This window comes from Castor canadensis, chromosome 1, assembly GCF_047511655.1.
Source record: "Castor canadensis chromosome 1, mCasCan1.hap1v2, whole genome shotgun sequence".
Taxonomy (NCBI): domain Eukaryota; kingdom Metazoa; phylum Chordata; class Mammalia; order Rodentia; family Castoridae; genus Castor; species Castor canadensis.
In genome coordinates, this window is record NC_133386.1 from 203,369,926 (window position 1) to 203,391,450 (window position 21,525).

Consider the following 21,525-nt stretch of genomic DNA (forward strand, 5'->3'; position numbering starts at 1 on the left):
CCCCAGGCCTCACTTCTCACCTCCTTTAAGCCTCTGTTTAAATCTAATCTTCCCAGTGAGGTCTACACTGACCACCCTGATTAAAACTACATTCCTCACCCACCAGTTCGCCTTACCCCACTCTACTATTCCTTTTCTTCCCACAGTTCTCATCACTCAGGGCCTCACACTTGCTAGGCAGGCACTCTACCACTTGAGCCACTCCACCAGCCCTGTTTGTTGCGTTGGGTATTTTCTATTTGCCCAGGCTGGCTTCAAACCCAGATTCTCCTGATTTCTGCCTTCTGAGTAGCTAGGATTACAGGCGTGAACCTGTGATTACAGGTACCTGGCATGATGGCTTTTTTTTAAAAAACAGAGTTTCACTTATATGCTTGGACTGTGATCCTCCCAATCTCTGTCTCTTGTAGTTAGGATTACAGGCTTGAGTCAGTGTGCTGGCTCTAACATTCTATTATTCAGTGTGCATATGTGCTGTTTTTTTTCTGGTGGTATAGGGGTTGAACTCAAGGTCTTGAGCTTTCTATGCAGGCACTTTACTACTTGAGTCATGGCACTATGTTTATAGTTTGTTTCCTCCCAGTACAACATAAACTCTACAAAAGGTAGCAGTCTTTGTCTACTGATACAGGCCAAGCATCTAACACCTCATAGGGGCTTAGTAAATAATTGTTAAACACAAGATAACAAGTCTTATCCACAGAGAGGGAAACTGAGGGATTGGAGGTAGGCACGGGAAGGAGACTTCCTTTTCAGTACACACCCTGGTATACTTTGTACCAGGTTCTTTTATTCACTGGTAAAAATTTAAGTTAAAATGTCAGCCCTAAAATAGTATGTAAGAATTGGAAGAATTGACAACCTGGATATACACACTTCATTTAACATATGATGATCCAAGTGCAGAGGAGTTAGGTAACTTGCTCAAGGTAACATGAGCAGGATTTAAATCCACATCTACCCTCTCCAGAGCCCTAGCTTTTAACTATTATGCCATTGAGCCAAACAAAAAGTGATTTGGGGCCAGGTGCTGGTGGCTTACATCTGTAATCCTAGCTACTCAGGAGGCAGAGATCAGGAGGATCACTGTTTGAAGCCAACTCCCAGCAAATAGTTCCCAACACAACACAATAAAATTGCTGGAGGACTGGCTCAAGCGGTAGAGCACCTGCCTAGCAAGCATAAAGCCTTGAGTTCAAACCCCAGTACCACCCCCCCAAAAAAAAAAGTGATTTGGGGCTCTAATCAGCCAATTTAACGTTGTGAGATAGAATGATAAACTGAATTGTTCCAGACCAGGCATGGTGGCATAATGCCAGCTACTTGGAAGGTGAAGGTAGGAGGACCAAGGATTGAGGCCTGGCCTGGGCAAAAAACACAAGATCCTATCTGAAAGATAAACTAAAGCAAAAAGAGTTGAAGGACATGGTTTAAGTGACAGAATACTTGAACCTAAGGCCCTGATTTCAAATCTCAGTACCACCAAAAATAAGTAACAAATAAACTGAATTGTTCCAAAGATCATGATTTGCCTCTAATTGCCCATCTCCATTACAATGAACTCCAAGGGACAGTCTCAGTTCTTTTGAAAGGAGATTTTGATTGTATTTGTGCAAGGCTGTTGACATAAATGAGAATATTGGACTTGGGGATTCTTTTAGGAGACCTTGGCTGTCACAATAAAGACTTAATCTCAGTCCCTTGCAGGTGGAAGCCCAATGTTCCTGAGCCATTCAATTCCCGGCAGAAGTACTCATACTTCTTCCAAAGCCACCAAGAGGTCTGGAGGAGCTGCTGCATGTTTGGGGGCGAGGGAAAGATTTGAGAGCACTAGGCCTGATGGTGGGCACGTTAGGTAGTGGGAGTATTCCCAGGGACTATTAAAGACCAGCCGCTGCACCTTCCGAACAGGAATGAGTGGCAGGAACCCTTCTGGGCCCAGATCAGGTGTCGCATCCGTCGCTGCTGTTGGAGCCAGTACAGCATCTCCACTCTGTCCTGCTTCATCTTGTCCAGGTAGCGCCTCCCCTTAAAGGTCACTGGCTCCCCAAAGATTAACTCAATCTCCTCCAGGAGCTTAACCAAAGGAGCCTCTACTAGATGGAGCTTCCTGTGGAGCTGGCTGCGGAACTGACTCTCCTCCAGGAAGCGACTGAGACTCAAGTCAGTCTTCTGGAAGAAGCGGTTGGGGTCAGAGGCTTGTCGCTCAAACCACTCCAGTCTCCCCAGCAACATCTCCCGCATCTGAATGGGCTTCAGGACTCGCTCCCAGGCCTTCACCAATACTGGCAGCTGCTGCAAGCGGGCATTAGAGCTATACTTGATGACCATGTCTAGCCGGCCCTTGTCAGGGACTTCAAACATGGACCACAATCGTTCCAGACATTTCTGCAGGCTCTGGATGTGGATTTTTCTGGTTTCTAGCCTGTGGTCCATTACTGTGCTCCAATCCCACTCTCCTGGCACAAAATCTGGTTCCTCATCTTCCAACAAGGGAGGAGGACGTGGAATCTCTAGGGAATCTTTGACTGGGACCAGCACCTCCACAGGAACCTCTTCTTCATACATGTGGAAAATGACATGGAGGTAATCTGTCTCCTGGCTAGAGAGATAGTTGAAATAATCATCCACGGACACCGTGTTTTTCCACCAAGTCAGCCATGAGGTTTTGTTTGCTTGCTTCTCCCAGCTTTTGCTCGGGTGGAGTAATACAGGAGAAGACATCTCAGGATTGGACTGCTGAGTGTTTGTTCTCTGGGAATAAAACCCAGTCAGATCAGGGTTGATGATGTGAAACTGTTTTTCTTTGCGTAGAAGGGCTGAGGACATGATGGATGACCAGTCTTCATCTGCTGTAGGCTCAATCAAGGATCCTTGGTCAAAACGGAAGTGGTTAGCAGAGACACAGCTCATCAACTCCTTGTAGATCTCCGTGGTGCTACTGCCAATGAAGCGATCAATATCCATATCTTCAATGACTTTGGAGTCTAGTTCACCATTCAGGTGGTTGTACAGGACTCCAGCACCCTCGACATGGAAAGAGTCCAAAAAGTTTCTATCAGAAAGCATCATAGTAGCTACTTGGACCACGACTTGATTCCTTAGCTTCAAAGTAATGGTCGCTGGTTGTGGTTGAAGTGGACAGGATTTGGGGGGCTGGAGATCCCACAGCCCAGAGGCCTCTTCCTCCTGGAGGTTCTTCAGAGTTCTGTGTAGCTCCTTCATGCGTTGCTCTGCAGCAATGCTGTGGGTCAGGACTCCCAAGAGCGGAGGGAGGCCTGAGTCTACTGGTGAGCGGCGCCTCCACTCGGAGTTCAACTTCTTCATCTTCTGCTTCAGATCCTCAGCCACAATGTCTTCAGTCAACTCTGGTTTGCTTTCTGCAGCTAAAATCAGGGGAGTTAAGGGGCGAGAGGGGAGTGGAGGGAGGCCCATCTCATCTGCTAGTTTCCAGCCCTCACACAGAGAGGGCAGGGACTGGCCTCTCTGGAGCCAGGAGAAGACACGTGAAGGGAGGAAGTCAGAAGACTCACTGGTGGGAGTTACGGAATGACTAGGCAGTGGCACCTGTGAGGAATCGAAGTCGATTTCTTTCTCCTTTCTTATGGAGGGCAGCCAACGGAGAGGTTTTCTACCCTTGAGCTTGGGAATGGACTTCAGTTCCTTTACGGGATCCAGTTTGGGCTCAATGAAAAACTCTGATGGGCGACTGAGATGGATGAGATAGGTCAGGTTGAGGCTGGAACATGGCACTTGGGCAAAGCCGATGCTGTGCGGCCAGGGGATGGGACAGAACTTGAAAGTTCCGGGGGGACAAGTAGGGCGCAGCCTGGTCACGCCTTTCTGCGTGGGCTGCAGGTTCAACAGGGCCTGGAAATCTGCGAGCAGGGCACGGTAGACGGCGGGACTGGTGAGGAAGACTGTGCAGTCCCTGGCAAGGCTGGCAGCCAACCGGGTGAGGGTGGCTGACTCAGTGAAGACCGCTTTGGAGGTCGACATGGTCACTAGCAGGTGCAAGTAGCGTAAGAAGAGCTGCTCGCAGCAGAGCAGCACGTAGGACTCGAGGCGCTTCCGCAGCTTCAGGTTGTTCCCGTAGCTCAGACTAGGTTCGCTAGGAGGCTCCTGCCAGCTGCACTTTAGCTCGTCTAGGATGACCTCCGTGAGACGTAGCCGGTCCTTGGGAGACACCCGCGCTGCCAGTCCGCTGCTGGCCAGCAGCCTGGCTACATTGCGGCACAGCGGTGCCACCCGCAGCTTCGCTAGCGGTGCCACCCGCAGCTTCGCTAGCGGTACGGACTCTAATTTCCGACCCTCGGGAGGGCGGCGCTTCGGAAGCTCTGGAGGCGGTGTCCTGCGGGGGAACAGTGACAGCGGACTCAGTAACCGGTGGTAAAACCGCTGGAATTCAGGCTCTTGCCTCTGGGGCTCCATCTTAGCGCAGACGGCTCCCGCGCACCGGGCAGAGGACGCTAAACAGTTACTAAAGCAACCCGGGCTGATGCCCGTGTGCGTGTGCGCGTGCGCAGCCAGTGCCCGCCGCCGGGGGGACGACGGGCGGGTGCCTGGCGTACGCACGCACGCGCCAGGAGGCGGGGCAAAGGGTGTGTTCCGCGACTCCGCCCCTCCGTGGCGCAGCGTTGGCCTCTGGACCTGAGGTGCTGCTGTCCTCCGGCAGGTCCAGGATGACTTCTGACGCAGGGGACCGCGGGTCCCTGTGCACGGTAAGAGTGGAGGCTTCTGCGGAGCCTCGCCTGGCACAGCGTCAGCTCTCGGGGTGATCGTTGTATTGGGAGGTGGGGAAGGAGCAAACACCTGGGGCGGGGCCTGGGACCACCAGGTGAAATTGCCGGACTAGGGTAGCAGGGCCCCGAGCGTGAGTGTTGAGGAATAAGAACATGGTCCTGGAATGATCATGAGATAATGAAGGAACTTGAATGGGGGGCAAGTGCGACATGTGCCCAGGCCTTGGGGTGGTCATAGGGATGGTGGTGAAACAGGGTCACGCCGGACACTTCCCCAACCTTGATCTGACGGTCCCTGTGGCTCTTGCAGCTGGAGTTCGCAGTGCAGATGACCTGCCAGAGCTGCGTGGATGCAGTGCGTAAGTCCCTGCAAGGGGTGGCAGGTAAGAACGGGATAAACCTCTCTGTGGACAGTCCTGAGGCCTCTGGGAAAAACCAGGCCAATCTCTTAGTCCAGTTCTACTCCTGTTTTACAGATGCAGAAACTGATACCCAGAGAGTGAAAGAAATGTTCTCGGAGTCACAGAGACCCAGAGGCAGAGTTTAGAGTACACATCTCAGGTCTCAAGCTTGCCTTGCCAGAGCCCTCTGCTGGCTCTACCTGTCCTGCTGCCTTCCAGAGTGAGGAGCTAGAGTAGAGCATTCACTGAGGGAGAACACAGGCAGTTCTTGCTTAGGAAACAGCACAATCCTGACAAAGCCAACAGCAGCTCTGGTTCTGGCCCAACTTAGGTAGCTTCTGGTTCTTAAAATGCCAGAAGGTGTCCTGGCACAACTGAAAGTTCTGAAAGGTAGTCACTGGCATGGTGCTGGAAACTGGCTTCCTTCCATTCTGTTAAATGTTCATCCAGCCATTCAGCAAGTATAGACTAGACACTGGGGGCTTTTCAGGGAGAAGGTTCACTCCTGTACTCAAGTAAAGATTAGCATGCAAGCACTGTCCAGGTGACATTCACAGAACGCTTGATGGGGGCACAGCAGTTCTGAGAGGGAAGGAGAGGAGCTGGGTTCTGAAGCCAGGACAGCCCTGGACTCTGAAGGTGGAATCTGTCTAGGGTGACAGTGTGTTGTAGTGGTTAGAGGAATGCATTGTGGAGTCAGATCTGTTTGGGTTCAAATCCCCTCTTTGCCCTTTACTGGCACAAAGACTTAATGCTTGTTACTTTTTGTCCTTCTGTATCTGCAGAGTTTAAATAGTAGAAGCTCCCCTAGGATCATCATGAAGAGTAAATTAATTGATGCATGGACAGCACTTTAGCAAAAGTCTTGGGCATGTAGTAAGAGCCCAGTAAGTCTCAGAGGATTATGAGAGGAAGGGCTTACAGGTAGTGATCTGCTTAGAGGGAAGCTTTTTTAATTTTTTAAAAATTTAAAAAATTTAAATTTCCAGGGTGTTTTTCCTTTTCTTTTTTTATTTTTATTTTTTCCGAGGGGCGGTGGTGGTGGTGGTGTACTTGCTTCCTAAGTAGCAAGTAGTAGTAGTGGTAGAGTTCCTAAGTAGGTACTCTACCACTTGAGCCAAGGTCCAGCCCTTTTTGCTTTTTCTTTTAAATCCTATTTACACTTCCTGCCTAGCTGGGAAGTGTGTGCCACCATGCCCAAATTTTATAATTTTTATTGGTCAAGATGGGGTCTCAAGAACTTTTTGCCTGGGTTGGGCTTGAACTGTGATCTTCCCGATCTTTGCTTGCTGTGGAGATAGAATCACAAGCTTGAGCCATCGCCCCTGGCTGTTTCTGTATTTGCTTTTTGAGAAAGGGTCTTGCTATGTAGCATACACTGGCTTCAAACTTGCAGTTCCCCTGCCTCATTCTCCCAAGTTGTGGAATTGCAGACATGTGCCACCTTGTCTGGCTCTGAGGGAACAGAGCTTGAAGCTGGATTTGCTTTGACTATGTGTTTTGGGATGGAAGGTGAGGGTCTGATTGAGATTAGCTGTTCCACTAAGAGTAAAGTTTTCTAACCAAAGTTTTTCCAGGATGTAGGGCCCTCTACTTCCTGTAAAGCGTTCTTACTGGGAGAACAGACAGCTGGACTTTTTGTTGGACCCAAGGCAGTTTTTAGCTCTCATCAGGTTTCTTGGGTACCAGAGAGACTTCTGGTGACTTGTTTTGTGGTCTGGATAACTGAAATCAGCTTGTCTTTCCATGGCTAGGCAGGGAATCGCAGTTTCCAGAATGCAGACACAGAGTTGTCTGGAACCTTGGGAAAGACAGTTTTTCTCTCCTTCCAGGGATCAGGGAAGGAGCTCCCAGCCAAGGCTTACCACCTTGAGTGCTTAGCACTCTCCCTGGAGTTCCTGTGGCCTCTCTTTTCTCCTTACTTCGACCTGAGCTAACCAAAGCCTAGTTTGGCCACACTCCAAGCAAGATTCACCAGCCAAACTGAACTGCTGCCTTGGTGGGGAACCAGACTTCTGGTTTCAACTCAGATCAGGAATTCAGGAGGATAATAGTGACAAGGAGCTTCTACTCTGGGCCCTTCCACTTCAGGAACAGAGAATCAGCTCTTCTTGGGAGCCCTAGGGTCTGGGAACCCACTCAGGTTGGGACTAGGCCGTCAGGAAGCCTTATCTGCTGTGTATACAAAGCACACTCAGGCCTCCATACTAATCCTGACCATCTCTCTTTCCCCTTGCCTGTACAAGAACCTCATCTGTGGGCAACCTGTTGCCTCTCTTGCCCCTCTAGTAGCTTTTCCACATGAAAGTGGAGAGAGTATGAGAATCATCCTGCAGGGTTGTGTAAGGATTTTAGGCTGTTTTTCTGAAACACTGACTTTGAACTTGATCTTTATGGACCATACAGAGCTGCCCTTAAAGAGCTGGCAGTCTAGTGACTCAAACAGAGGATTGTCATCAGTGCGGAGTGAGTTGCTCAGAGGAAGTAGGAGGTGCTATGGGACAAGTGTGGGGGAGTGGTGTCCCAACCCACCCTGGACCTAAGGGCTTTTCTTGGGGTGAGCAGAGTACCTGGGTTAAGTGTTTGCGCTCTAGAGCTAGGCTATCTGAGCTGAATTCCATTTATATGACTTATTACAATGTGACTCTGACCAAGTTTCTTAATCTCTCTGTGCCTCAGTATCCTTATTTGTAAAATAAGGAAAACACCAAATTCACAGGGTTTCTAGGAGTATCAAATGAGGCAACACAGGGCAGGCAGAATGGCTCAAGTGGCAGAGCACCTGCCTAGCAAGCATGAGGCCCTGAGTTAAAAAAAAAAAAAATATTGCTGTGGATAGCCCATTTTTATACATTTTTTTTTTTCCTGGTGGTACTGGACTGGGGTTTGAACTCGGGGTCTCACACTTGCTAGGCAGGTGCTCTGTCACTTGAGCTACTCCACCAGCCCTATAAAGACATCTTAAAAGCTGGTTGTGGGTGGGCACACCTGTGATCCCAGCACTCAAGAGGCAGGAGGATCGTGACCATGAGGTCAACTTGGGCTACATAGCAATACTCTGTCTCAAAAAAAGGAAAAAAAAATTTAAGAATTTTCTGTGTTTGAGAAGTTATAAATAATGCCTAGGACTCAAAAAGCATACTCCTAAGGTCACAGGCCATAGGAAGGTTGGTTGGGGAACTGTTGTCTCTCTCTTCCCTACTGCCAGCACGGCACAGAGTGCCAGCCTTCTGCTGCCCCCTTCCCTCTCTCTCCTGCCAGGTGTCCAGGGTGTGGAGGTGCAGTTGGAAAACCAGATGGTCTTGGTGAAGACCACTCTGCCCAGCCAGGAAGTGCAGGCTCTCCTGGAAGGCACGGGGCGGCAGGCCGTACTCAAGGGCATGGGCAGCAGCCATTTGCGTGAGTGACCACTGTGATCTTGCCCTTGGCCTCTCTGGGAGGGAGGTAGCTCCAGCTGGTACAATCTAACCATAGGATTCTTGGGCTCAGGGTTAGAGTGGTCTTTGGAAAGGCTTGAAGTCATATGAGACTCTTTCCCTGCCTTCCTTAGCTGATGAAGGGGTAGGGTGGGTGAGGTGGCAAGCTAGCCACATATCTTAATACCTTGCAGAGAATCTGGGGGCAGCAGTTGCCATTTTGGGGGGCTCTGGCACCGTGCAGGGAGTGGTCCGCTTCCTACAGCTGAACCCCGAGCGCTGCCTCATCGAGGGAACCATCGATGGCCTGGAGCCTGGGCTGCACGGACTCCATGTCCATCAATATGGGGACCTCACACAGGACTGTAACAGGTAGGTCATCTGTAATGTCCCTTGTATCCTCTGGAGCTTCATGCTCAGTCTTCACAAGTACCGGTGAGGCACATACACAGGCCCAGTCTACAGATAGGGAAACTGAGGCTCAAAGAGGTTCAGTGACTTACAAAAGGCCCCAGAGGATGTAAAAATCCCAGAGTTAGGATTTCAATCAAGATCTGAGATGAAGCCAGGTGCTGGTGGCTCACGCCTGTAATCCTAACTACTTGGGAGGCATAGATCAGGAGGATTGAGGTTTGAAGCCAGCCTGGAGAAATAGCTCAAAAAGCCCTCTGTTGAAAAAAACCATCACAAAAAAGTGCTGGCAGAGTGGCTTAAGTGGTAGAGCACCTGCTTAGCAAGTGTGAGGTCATGAGTTCAAATCCAGTACTACCAAAAAAAAAAGATCTGAGATGGAAAGCAACTCCTGGACACTGGAAAGGAGGAGCGGAGAGACAGCTCATTGACGGCAGAGTCCACATGTGATTCTTCTTTGTGCCCTCTGCCCAAAGCCTGACACAGAGCAGGCCTGTTTGTTGAGTGAATGAGTAACTGTAGCAAATGCAGATAGAGAAGAGGATGAACCTCCTGGCCTGTGAGCTGCTGTTTGGCTGCCCACCTGCTACCTTTCCTCCTTAGCTGTGGGGACCACTTTAATCCTGATGGAACGTCTCATGGGGGCCCCCAGGACTCTGACCGGGTAAGTGTTAGTCTGGGTTGGGTTTGGGTGTAGAGAGAATTCAGGGTCTCAAAGGCAGGCAGGCAGCTTCTAAGCAGCTCCCTGGACTGTGATTGCTTTGTGGTGGGGTCTTTTCCTCTCTCTCTCTCTTTTTTTTTTTTTGACTTAGGAACATTTACAAATGCTTTCTGTGATCAAGGTCCCAGGGATACCATGCAGTGCAGCCCAGTCCTTGGCTCCAACAGGCTCACAGTATAGTAGAATTGCATAGTTTTGGTGCATTGTGACCCTGGTAGGAGTCCAAAGTGAGCACCTGATCCAGCTTTAGGGGCAGGGGCAGTAGAAGATGTGGGAATTGGAGGTTTTACTAAAAAGGCTGCTCCTGATGCTATTATCCCAGTCCTGCAGTTCTGTTTTTCACCAGAGAATCTGTTTCCCCATCTTCAGGGAATCACATGTCACCTTAATGATCTTTGTCTTACTTGAGTTCAACTTGAACTGCTAGTTGCTCAATTGTTTGATTTAAATTGACTCACCTTTTTTTTCCCTTAACTAAATTTAGTTCATTTAAAAAATATATATTTTATACCTGCCTAGCAAGTGCAAGGCCCTGAGTTCAAACCCCAGTACTTTCAAAATAAGTAAATAAAATGAATTTTAATTTATACAGAAGGTTTCATATGTAACCCAAAGTAGACAAACAAGTGCCATGCACGCTTGTGTCCTTATCATCCAGCATCAGGTTACCGATTCATGGTCAGTCTTGTTTTATCTACACCCTCAGCCCTTTTCCACTGTTATTTGAAAGCAAATCAAGACTTCATTTCATATAATTAAGGTAGAATTATTGATTGATCGAGACAGGATCTCACCATGTTGCCCAATCTGGTCTCAAACTCCTGGGTTCAAGTGACCCTCTTGCTGCAGCCTCCCGAGTAGCTGGGACTATAGGTGTGCACCACCTCTCCTGCCTGAGTTAGATTTATTTTTAACAAAAAACTTGATATTACACAGAAAATGAAAAACCAGCTCTTCTGGCCATAAAAGGAAGGAAAGATTATTATAAAAATTGATCAATGAAAACCAAAAAAATTGTTAAGTCCTGCTAACAACTGTTCTGCAAGGCCCAGGGACTTTGTCAAGTGGAGTTTAGAGGCTGTTGGAGAGGTGTTACAGCTCTGTCAACACTGCTCTGAGACATTCTTCAAACACCTCACAGCTTCTCTGAGGAAGTCCCCCTGCACTTGGAGATGCAGTTCCAGGGTAGGTTCTGGTTTCCAGTGCCACTGGGAAAATGCGTCTCCTTATGTCATCCCAGGACAGGGAACTTTTTAAATTTTTTTATCTTGATAACAGTTTGCTTTCTTTTTTTTTTTTTGGTGGCCAGTGCTCTTACTGCTTGAACCACTCCACCAGCACTTTTTGTGATGGTTTTTTTTTCGAGATAGGGTCTTGAGAACTATTTGGCTGGAGCTGGCTTTGAACTGTGGTCCTCTTGATCGCTTGCCTCCTGAGTTGCTAGGATTACAGGCGTGAGCTACTGGTACCTGGCTGCAACCTCCTGACACAAACCAATGAAACCATGGTACATGTTGAGCATCCCTAATCTGAAAACTCAAAATTCAAATGCTCCAAAATCTGAAACTTTGAGTGGAGTGCATTTAAGAATTTGGATTTTTTTGGGCAGTCCTGGGGTTTGAACTCAGAGCTTTGCGCTTGTACACTGGGGCTCTACCACTTGAGCCATACCTCAGCCACCAAGAGCTTGGATTTTTGGATCAGTGATGCTCAACTAATAAAGTGTATGCAAATTTTCCAAAATCCAAAAACTGCTGAAATCAAATATTCTGGTCCTAAGCATTTTACATAAAGACTATTCAACCTGTATGTGTTTCTTAATTCATGTAACTAATGTTTTGGATTTTTGACAGTTCTGTCCCATTTCTCATAGTCAAAAATTCTTCCTCCCAGCGCCAGGTGTGGTGGTACATGCCTGCAATCCTAGGGAATCCTAGCACTAGGGAAGCTGAGGTAGGAGGATCACAACTTTTAGTGAAACCCTGTCTCAAAACAAAACAAAAGTTCTTCCTCCCTACCCTAGGAAGTTGGAAAGACATTTCTGTCTGGTCCATTGCATAGTGCCATGCTTGTGCTCAGTGTATTAGCGATCTGTTGCCTCAGATCAATTGACTCCAATGTTAGTGGTATGAAAACAACTTTGTTATTTACTATCTCACAGTTTCTCTGGGGCAGGAATCTAGGTGTCTTTGGCTCAGGGTCTCATGGGGCTGCAGTCATTTAAGAGCTGGGAGGATCTGCTTCCCAGCTTCCTCTTGTTGCTGTTGGCTAGCCTCCATCTTCCCTGGCTGTTAGCCAGGTATCAATATTTTGCCACCTGGGCTTCTCCCTGGGGCAGCTCACAACATGGCAGCTGACTTCTCTCAAAGCACATGAGTGAGAAAGTGAGAGGGCATCTAAAACTGAAGGCCACATTCTTGTTGTAATCTAATCTAGGAAGTGACACTAGCTAGGTCCAGCCCACTCTCAAGGGGGTGGGGTAAATCACACAGGTTGTAAATACTGGAAGGGCCACCCACTGGCTCTCTGCCTTCTTGAGCCTTGAAAGATGAGGGGGAGGTGTTCAGCAGAGGAGAACATGAGAGTCAGGTGGCAGACCCAGCAGAGGAAACTGCCTAGGTGGAGCCCTCAAGTAGGGACACAGCAGTAGTGTTTCCAAAGGGCAGGAGACAACCTTATGACCTGTGTCTTTGCCCCAGCCCCGACTCAGGACAGGGAATTAGAAGGAACAAACAAAATAAAACATAAGTCTGTGGGTGCAGCTCAGTAATAGTGCACAGGCTTAGCATGCATAGGCTTTGGGTTCAATCCCCAGCATCAATGGAAAAAAGGGAAGGGGTCTAGAGTGAGAAGCCATATTGCACCCAAACCCTTAATATAGACAGAGGAAGAAAGGAGCAAGAATAGGGTGGCCAAGCCTGCTGTGCTATCTGGCAAGTTCCTTTGGGGTTCAGCACCTGGTTTTGCCATGTGGAAATAAAGAATTCAGTGTGGGAATTTATGTCAAAGCCTGGTTATCCCTTGCACACCTAACAATCTCTAGGCTTCCTTCCCCTCTCACCTGCCACAGTCTTTCTTCTTCTTAGACTGTACTGGAGGGAAAGCATAAAGGAACCATGCCATGCTGCCTTGCCTGAAACTCTTCTTGGTCCCCCAGTGCCCAAGGGTACAGGCTGGGTGCAGCTTCCTGGTATGATATTCTAGGCCTCATTGGCCCAGTTCTACCTGTCTGTGTGTTGAGGGGAGGCCTGGAAAGGCTGCCTGTCTGACTTCCTGCAGGGTCATACCTTTGTCTACTGCCCAGCCTGCTCTTCTACCTCAGAAATACTCCTCAAGGATCTTCAACTCCCTGACCTTGATCTTTTTACCATCAAAGTCCTCAACACAGGAAAGCAAACCAAAAAGTGCCAGGTGCCAGCAGCAGATGTCCCTCTGGGCAATGAGATAAAACAGAACCTGTGCTTCTTGCCCGCTCAGCCTTGCCACACCCTGACATGCTTTGCCATTAGCAAATAACAGAGCGGGCACTTGCTTCTGCCCTACTGTCAGGTTGGGGATGATTTATTTGCACAAATGTAGGTTTCTATGGCTCCCCAGTAAGCTCCTGTGACCCTCTAAGCCACTGCATTTCATAATCATGTCTGTTCCATATCAGGCCTTTAAAGTAGGGACTGAACATACTTCCCGCGGTGCCTGGCAGAGGGTGCTCAGTAGATCCATTGTGACATCTTTAGATTACCCTCAAGGGAGAAGGTGGATAGAGGCAGCCGCTGGGGCCAGAACAGCCTTTCACCCCTGCATGTTTCTCTCCCCTCGTTCCTCGAGGCTGGGAGTCAGGGAAGTGATACTGGCTGCTATGACGCCCAGAGAAGCCAAGCATAGCTGACTTAAGCCTCGGGGAATTGAAGACTGCCAAGGGCTCTCAGAGCCAACAGAGGCTGGAGAGCAGGGCTCGGAAAGAAACAGGAACTCTGCTAACTGGAGCTGGAAGCAGGGCCAGGCACTGGCTCATAGGAAAAACTGTCTGGTCCAACAGGGATGACCACACAGCTCACTGGGATTCTGCCCAGCCTTTCAGTTCCAGGGAGGGTGTGTCCAATTGCTTTTCCTGAGTCATGAGCTGTCCCTTGACCCTACTGGGAGGAAATTTAGTTTTTTAGGGAAGTAGGAAGAGGAATCAGATACTGGGACTCCAGAAGACAGCAGCTGTACCCTATGTGACCCTTCTTCCCTACTGGTTCTCATTCCAGCACCGTGGAGACCTGGGCAATGTCCACGCTGATGCTGATGGCCGAGCCATTTTCCGGCTAGAGGATGAGCAGCTGAAAGTAAGATGAGAAGAAGGTGGGGACCCTTCTTAACAGGACGGTGGGGCTGAGGCTGTTGTCTCCTCTCAAAGGTATGGGATGTGATTGGCCGCAGCCTGGTTATTGATGAGGGAGAAGATGACCTAGGCCGAGGTGGCCACCCCCTATCCAAGGTCACCGGGAACTCTGGGGAGAGGTGAGTAGTACCACCCTCAACAGGAGGCTGTGCTGTGCCTGCAGTGGATGTGGAACCTGGGGTGCCCAGTGGAGGGCCAGTGCTAACCACACATCCTTCCACAGGTTGGCCTGTGGCATCATTGCACGCTCTGCTGGCCTCTTCCAGAACCCCAAGCAGATCTGCACCTGTGATGGTCTCACCATTTGGGAGGAGAGAGGCCGGCCTATTGCCGGCGAGGGCCGAAAGGACTCGGCCCAGCGCTCTGCCCATCTCTGAGCAGGACCTTTCCTCAGGTCTCTTCTGTCCTCCCTGCTGAACCCCTTCCACCTGAGAGAAAGCAGGGGGCGCCTTGTTTGCCCATGCTGAGGAGGAGTAGGTATAGAATATGTAGGGATTGCTGTGATATGCACAATTAAATTTTATTTTCACATGTAACCTTGTGTTTTGTCTGTGTCTCTGTGTCCCTTAATGGGACTGGTAAACATAGTCTCTCTGCCTCTACCCTTTGAATCCAGGGCCACCCCTTAGCTCTGGAGCCAAACAATCCTTGATTCAAATCCACACATACCCCGAGGGCCCTTTCCCTCCTTGGGGTCATAATGAATGACCACGTGGCCTTCCGCTTCCCCCACTGTGCTGGCCTGTCTCCCCAAGAAGTCAGCGCAGATCTAACTGGTCTCTCCCTTTGGTTGGAGCTATAGCATGGGAACATGGGTACTTTAAGTGGCCTCCCTGCCTTGTCAACTGAGACCAGAAAAAACCAGTCTTGCCAAGGAGGAGGAATGAAGTTGATACCCAGAGAGGACTCTGGAGTCCCCGACGTGGGCTCTTCCTGAGGCCAGCTGCTTCCTAAAAGGCATGTCTGTACCCTCCAATGCATGTCCTCCCATTTTTAATCAGGGACTGGGTATGGTGGTGTGCTCTTGTAATCCCAGCTACTCTGCAGGTGAAGACAAAAAGATTACAATTCAAGGACAGCCCAGGCAAAAGTCAGGGAAATCCTATCTCAAGAAACAAGCCTGGGCCAAGTGCAGTGACTCACGCCTATAATTCTAGCTACTCAGAAGGTGAGATAGGGAGGAATGAAGTTCGCCTCAAACAGATCGTCTCATAACAGCTTGGGCAAGCGGTTATGAGAGATCCCATCTTGACCAATAAGGTGAGCATGGTGGTACATGCCTGTGATCCCAGACATGTGGGAGGTATACGTAGGAGTATTGTTGTCCAGGATGGCCAGGGCAAACACGAGACCCTACCCAAAAATAACTAAAGCTAAAAGGACAGGGGTCGGGGGTGGGGGGGTGGTTCAAGTGTTAGAGCACCTGCCTAGCAAGCTGAAGGTCCTGAGTTTAAAGCCCTAATTCCCCCCCCAAAAAAAGAAACAAGCTGGATGCGGTGTTACATACCTGTGTTCCCAGCTACTCAAAAGACAGATAGGAGGATTGTGGTTTGAGGCCAGCTTGGGTTCATCTGAAAAACAAACTAAAAGCAAAAGGATGAGGGGTTCAAGTGGTAAAATGACTGAGGCCCTGGGTTCAATCCTTAGTACTGCAAAAAGAAAAGAAAAGAAAAATCTAGCTGGGGTATAGCTCAGTATAGTACTTGCCTAGTAGGCAAAAGGTCCTAAGTTCAATCCTTGCCACCACAAAAAAAAAAAACAAAAATATCGCTGAGTGAGATGGTACACAGCTGTAATCCCAGCACCCGGGAGGCTTAAGTAGGAGGATTATGAGTTTGAGACCAGCCTGAGCTACATAGCAAGACTGTTTTTGGGTTTTTTTGGGTGGCACTGGGGTTTGAACTCAGGTCCTCACACTTGCTAGGCAGGCGCTCTACTTCTTGAGACACTCCACCAGCCCAGCAAGACTGTTTCAAAAAAAAAAAAAAAAAAAATTTAGTTGGGTGCCAGTGGCTCACATCTATAAATCCTAACTGTTTAGGAGGCTGAGAGGACTGTGGTTTGAGGCCATCCTTGGCAAATGTTCTCCAAAATAAGCAGACCAAAATGGACTGGAGATGTGACTCAAGTGGTAGAGAACTTGCTTTGCAAGGGAGAAGCCCAGAGTTCAAACCTTAGTCCCACCAGAAAAAAAAATCTGGCTTGAGCTGATTTGCTCATAAGTAAAAACCTCTTAATTAACCTGAGTAACTTTTAACTAATAAGTGTTTGGCACAGAGCCTGGCACATGGTAAGTCAAGGGAGCAGTTGCTGTGATTTTAGACCACATGGAGCCCAGAGACAGTCCCAGTAAAGATCCCTTCTCAGCCAATGGCTACTAACCAGGAACTAGCTCATTGGTCTCAGATTCTAGGCTCCTAGTCATCTGTTCTGTCCCCTACTTCTCCCCACTGGGCCACATCAGGCTAGCCTAGCCTTAATGCTGTTTTTATGACAGAGTGAGCTGTCAGGCTACAAACTTTGCCCTGGGCTGCACATTTGGACCCAGGCAACGGTTTAACAATTGGCCTTAGCTTTGAGGCCCCTAGCTCTGCTCCCATCCCCCAGCTCTGCATGTTCCCCACTTTAAGCCTGCTAGCACAGCCTGCAGTGCTGACCTTGGACCCTGTTCCTATCCAGCAAATCTGTGCTGGTTGTTTTCCAGCTCCTGGGAGCCAGTCCTTTTAAGCCTGCAGTCTAGAATCTTTCCCCACCTCTTGACCATTGCAGAAACTCCTGGATTTTGCCTGCAGCCAACCCCTGACCTTCTCTCAACTCTGTTCTGGAATTATAGCTAGGCTTAACCCTTTTATGAGTGGACTGCTCATCGTTCCTTACCACTCTGTTAACACTTAGATCAATATCCTTCCAGCCACGGAATGCCAGCTGCCACCATAAGCTAGAAAAGGAGCCATGCTCAGGTGACTTACACCAATAATCCAAGCTACTTGGGAGGCTGAGGTTGGGAGACCCCCATCTCCTAAATCACCAAACTAAAAATAGACGGGAGACGTGGCTCAAGTGAGCCCCAAGGGCAAAGCCCTGAGTTCGAGCCCCAGTCCCGCCAAAAACAAAACAAAACGAAAATCAGAATGCTAAAAGAGGCAGAAATGATTCTCCCCTAGAGCCTCTGGAAGGAGCCCAGCCTTACCTACACCTTGGTGTTGGCCCAGTGATGCTAATTTTGGATTGCTGGCCTCCAGAGTGTGAAAGACAATGCATGTGAAAAGACAGTTGTTTTAAGCCACCTGGTTGTGGTAATTGTTAGAGCAGCCACAGAAAACATTACTATTCAATTTTGTTTTTTTTCTTTTTTTTTTTTTAGCAATTAGGCCAGTTTATTTTAAAGAGACTCCTGAGGTAGTTAATATGGGAAACAGTAGGCAAATCCATAGAACCTTCTCTGGGCTTAGTTCGTCCAGCAACGCGTCTCTCTGAGGGGTTCCCAGGCTGGTTAGGTCAAAAGGAGCCCAGATCCTGCACTGGAGGGGAACTGCAGCCAGGAAGGGTCTCCAGATATCGACCCCAGTTTTCACAAAATGCTCAGCTGAGTCCACAAATGGCAAGAGTACCTTATTTTAGTAAAAATGTCCTCTTTGTATTGGCTCCTCCCCCCATCACTAGAAAGCAGCTTCCTGGATAAAAAGCAACTCATTTATTTAGACATACTCTTTTTAGGCAACTTTAACTTCTTCCACCTCCGTAACACCACACGGTATTTTTCATTTTCAGTCTTTTCTTCAAAGACTTTTTTCAGGAGAACCCGCATCACAGCCTGTGTTTCTGCTTCTGTGTCCTCTCCAATGAGAAGATCCAAAGTATCTCCCACTTTCACCGTTCTGCTTTTCTTCCATAATTTTTCCCCATTCAGTCTGAGTTCTCCTTTGTAGAATGCATCTTCTATTTTGTTTCTCCCAATATCGAGGCCTGTCTTCAGGACAACATCATACCGAAAAGACTGCACAACTTTGTCCAGGTCTTTGTAGTCTTTGGGCACACTAGGGTCATCCTCAAGCTCCTCTTCCTGCTCACTCCTCTCATTATGATCACCCTCCTCATCCGAGTCCTCTTTGTCCTCTACTTTTTGCAGAGTTTTGTTGGTGTGTTTTTTAGAGTTTATATTGCTTTTGAATCTTACAGAAAGTGGAATATATTCTGGAGATATTAAAAGCCCTGGGTGTCTCAGAGAAAAAATCTTATGGAAAAGTGTTTTATAATTTGATGTATTTAACTTGGTACTAGAAAAGTACAAGCATCGATTCCAGGAAGCACAGAGTTTGTGTGAAGGTGTCTCTTGAAGCACACTCCAGAGTCCAATGCAGGCATCTGGCTTTCTTAAAACACCAGTGAACAATCTGACACCAGTCATAGCCATGGTGCATATAACCTTTTTTTCCTTGAAACCTTACGAAAGCACAAACGGAGTCAGATGCCGGTGGCTCAAGCCTGTAATCCTAGCAGCTTGGGAGGCTGAGTTCAGGAGGATCAAGGTTGGAGGCCAGACCAGGCAAACAGTTCACAAGACCCTATCTCCAAAATAAGCAGAGCAAAATGGACTGGAGGTGTGGCTCAAACAGAATGCCTACTTTTTGAGTGCCTGCTTTGGAACAGACAGGCTCACCAAAAACAAAACAAAACAAAGAACAAAGGTTCTGAAGGTTGGAAAGTTCAAGAGCAGGGTGCTGGCACCTGGTAAAGGCCTTCTTCCTACATCACAACACGGTAGAGGGCATGATGGTGAGAAAGAGCCAATTTTGTTAAAGTAATACATTTAAAATCTAATCTTTCAGACTTTAAGTTTAAATTCCAAAGTTTATTGTTTTATTCACAAATGTAAAAATAAGAACAAGTACTTTTTCCCTTTGTTTGATAAAACTCAGGTTGGATATATTAAAATCCATTAAATTGCTGAGATGTATCTCAGTGGTAGAGCACTTGCCTAGCTTGTGCAATGCCCTGGTTTCAATACCCAACAGCACAAAAAAATTTTTTTTTCATAAAATCCATTAGATTACTATATACATTTGCAATGTCATTGTTTCCTCTCTGTTTTAAAGTTGTATTTGAACATTTAATGTAGTTAGTATTCTTTTTCTTATATTTTTATTAGCATATATTCATTGTATAGAGGGGAATTTGTTGTGACAATTCTGAATAGCCTTATGCTGTGTGTTGGTTAGGTTACCCACTCATCTCCCTCTCACCACCCCTGCCCTCCCCTCCCTGTCTCACTTAAAGCAATTACAAAAAGTTTCATGGTTCTATTTCCTTTATACGTATCTTTTTTTTTTTTTTTGATGTGTGATATTGGTGATTAAATGCAGGGCCTCAAGTTCAAGTGCTCTTATCACTTGAGCCACACCCCCACTCCTTTTGCCTTTGGTGTTTTTCAGATAGGGTCTCTGGCTAACTTTGCCCAGACTGGCCTTAGACTGAGATCCTCCTACCTCTGCCTCTCGAGTAACTGGGATCACAGATGCACAGTACCACATCTTGTTCATTTAATTTTCTTAAATACTCTAGATGCTTGATTTAAATGTAAAATTCTCAAGATATTTCCTTGGGATGGATGGTAGGACCTTGCCTATGTTAGGCAAGCACTCCACAATTGAACTACATCCCCATCACCATTGTTGTGATATCTTATTTTTGATTTTTGTATTGTCTATGGAATTCTGTATCAAGATGAGTTCTGCAGCAATTAACACAGTCCTGACCAACAGCAGCCAAACCAATTAAGATGTAATTATCTAATAAGATAAGCAGTCTGAAGGTTGTGAATTCAGAGTTGGTGCATCTACCTGGTGACATCAGGACACTGTGTCACTATGTACTGTTTCTTTTAGCATTCCCCCCTCTCAAGTACAGGGAGGTACCATAGCACATAGAACTTCCCAAGCCAGAAGTTCAAAATTGTATCACTGGACAGACATTAGGTGTGGACAAGGCTGTGATCCCTCCCCAGGTTGCAGGGGACAGTTGTTCCTACCTCTTCCAGTTCCTTGTGGCTGCTGTCATTTCCTGGCTGGTGGCTATATCTCACGCTAATCTTCAAGGCCAGCCTCTCTCTTTTCTCTGTTTTCCCATTACCTTTTCCTGGGCATATTTGTATCAAATCTCCCTTTTCCTCCATCTTACACAGATAAAAGTGATTGTATCCAGGGCCCACCAGAATAATCTAGGATAATCTCTCAATATTAATCACATCTCTAAATCCTTTACTCCATAAAATAACATTCACAGGTTCAGGGGATAAGAACTTGATATCTGCTGAGCTCTGACGACTCATGCCTGTAATCCTAGCTACCCGGCAGGCAGAGATCAGAAAGATAGATCGTGGTTCAAAGCCAGCCTGGGCAACTACTAAGAGAGACCCTATCTTGGAAAAACCCTTCACGAAAAAGGGTTGGTGAAGTGGCTCAAGGTATAGGCCCTGAGTTCAAACCCCAGTACAGCAAAAAAAAAGAAAAAAAAGAACCTGGCTGTTTTATTAAGCCTGTCACAGAGACCTAGAAAACTTACGGTTAGTTGATATAATTAACTGAGGCAAAGATCTCCTAAGTAGTTTGGTTCCTGTTTTGTAGTCTATATTACAAAATTTTTCTCTGGCATTTCCCTCCATTCACTGTGAAGAGATGAGAAGTTTCTCTAGCGGATTGCTTTATAACCCAGGGTCAAGCGTGTTCCAATTAAGTTTACAAAATTTGGTTTAGATCAGAGGGTCTCAGTGGGAGTGGTACTGGCCTGTAGAAGTGTTTTGGAAGTTTATGAAGACTTTCCTGGTGGTGATAATGCTGGTGGGAGTGGAGACACTAGTGGCATGTATTGAGGGAAAACCAAGGATATTTGGTCACTTGCGATGTGCAGGAATAGCCCTGCACCCGTTGTCTTACCAGATACCCTTATAGGTCAAATGTCTCACTAAATATCCTTGTAGGTGAAAAACACATTTATAACTAGTTGTCTCTCAGTATCCATGGGGAATTAGTTTCAGGACTCTCTGCAGATACCAAAATCCATGGAGGATCAAGTCCCTTATGTAAAATGGCTTAGCATTTGCACAAATGTACGCATACTTTCCCCTATACTTAAAATCATCATTGCTAGGCTATTTACCATAGCTAATACAGTGTAAATGCTTTGTAAATAGTGGTTATATTGTATTGTTCAGGGACTAATAACTCATACAAATACAGATATTTTGATCTGTGGTAGGTTGAATGTGTAGATGCAGAACCCACAGATATGAAGAACCAACTGTATTACGAGTCAAGAACCTAACTTATTTCATTAGAAACAAAATATAGCCAGGTGCAGGTGGCTCGCATCTGTAATCCTAGCTACTCAGGAGGCAGAGATCAGGGCAAATAGTTAGCGAGACCTTATCTCAAAAAAACCTCATCACACAAAA

General features: G+C 47.3%; 3 protein-coding genes across 3 annotated transcripts; 1 reads left to right on the forward strand and 2 right to left on the reverse strand.

Annotated features, from left to right (window-relative positions):
- Positions 1 to 743: 743 nt before the first annotated feature.
- Ccdc87 (coiled-coil domain containing 87) lies at positions 744 to 4,481 on the reverse strand. The gene has a single exon (XM_020164729.2). It carries the CDS (start codon positions 4,429 to 4,431, stop codon positions 1,852 to 1,854), a length of 2,580 nt encoding a protein of 859 aa, XP_020020318.2. The 5' UTR covers positions 4,432 to 4,481; the 3' UTR covers positions 744 to 1,851.
- Positions 4,482 to 4,577: 96 nt separating this feature from the next.
- Ccs (copper chaperone for superoxide dismutase) lies at positions 4,578 to 14,611 on the forward strand. The gene is made up of 8 exons (XM_020164846.2): positions 4,578 to 4,721; positions 5,053 to 5,125; positions 8,405 to 8,542; positions 8,754 to 8,931; positions 9,574 to 9,634; positions 13,942 to 14,019; positions 14,091 to 14,194; positions 14,299 to 14,611. The coding sequence occupies exons 1-8, from the start codon at positions 4,683 to 4,685 to the stop codon at positions 14,450 to 14,452; spliced, it is 825 nt and encodes a 274-aa protein (XP_020020435.1). The 5' UTR covers positions 4,578 to 4,682; the 3' UTR covers positions 14,453 to 14,611.
- Positions 14,612 to 17,421: 2,810 nt separating this feature from the next.
- Positions 17,422 to 18,520, reverse strand: LOC109687066 (mitochondrial transcription rescue factor 1-like). The gene has a single exon (XM_020164728.2). It carries the CDS (start codon positions 18,487 to 18,489, stop codon positions 17,770 to 17,772), a length of 720 nt encoding a protein of 239 aa, XP_020020317.1. The 5' UTR covers positions 18,490 to 18,520; the 3' UTR covers positions 17,422 to 17,769.
- Between the last annotated feature and the right edge of the window lie 3,005 nt (positions 18,521 to 21,525).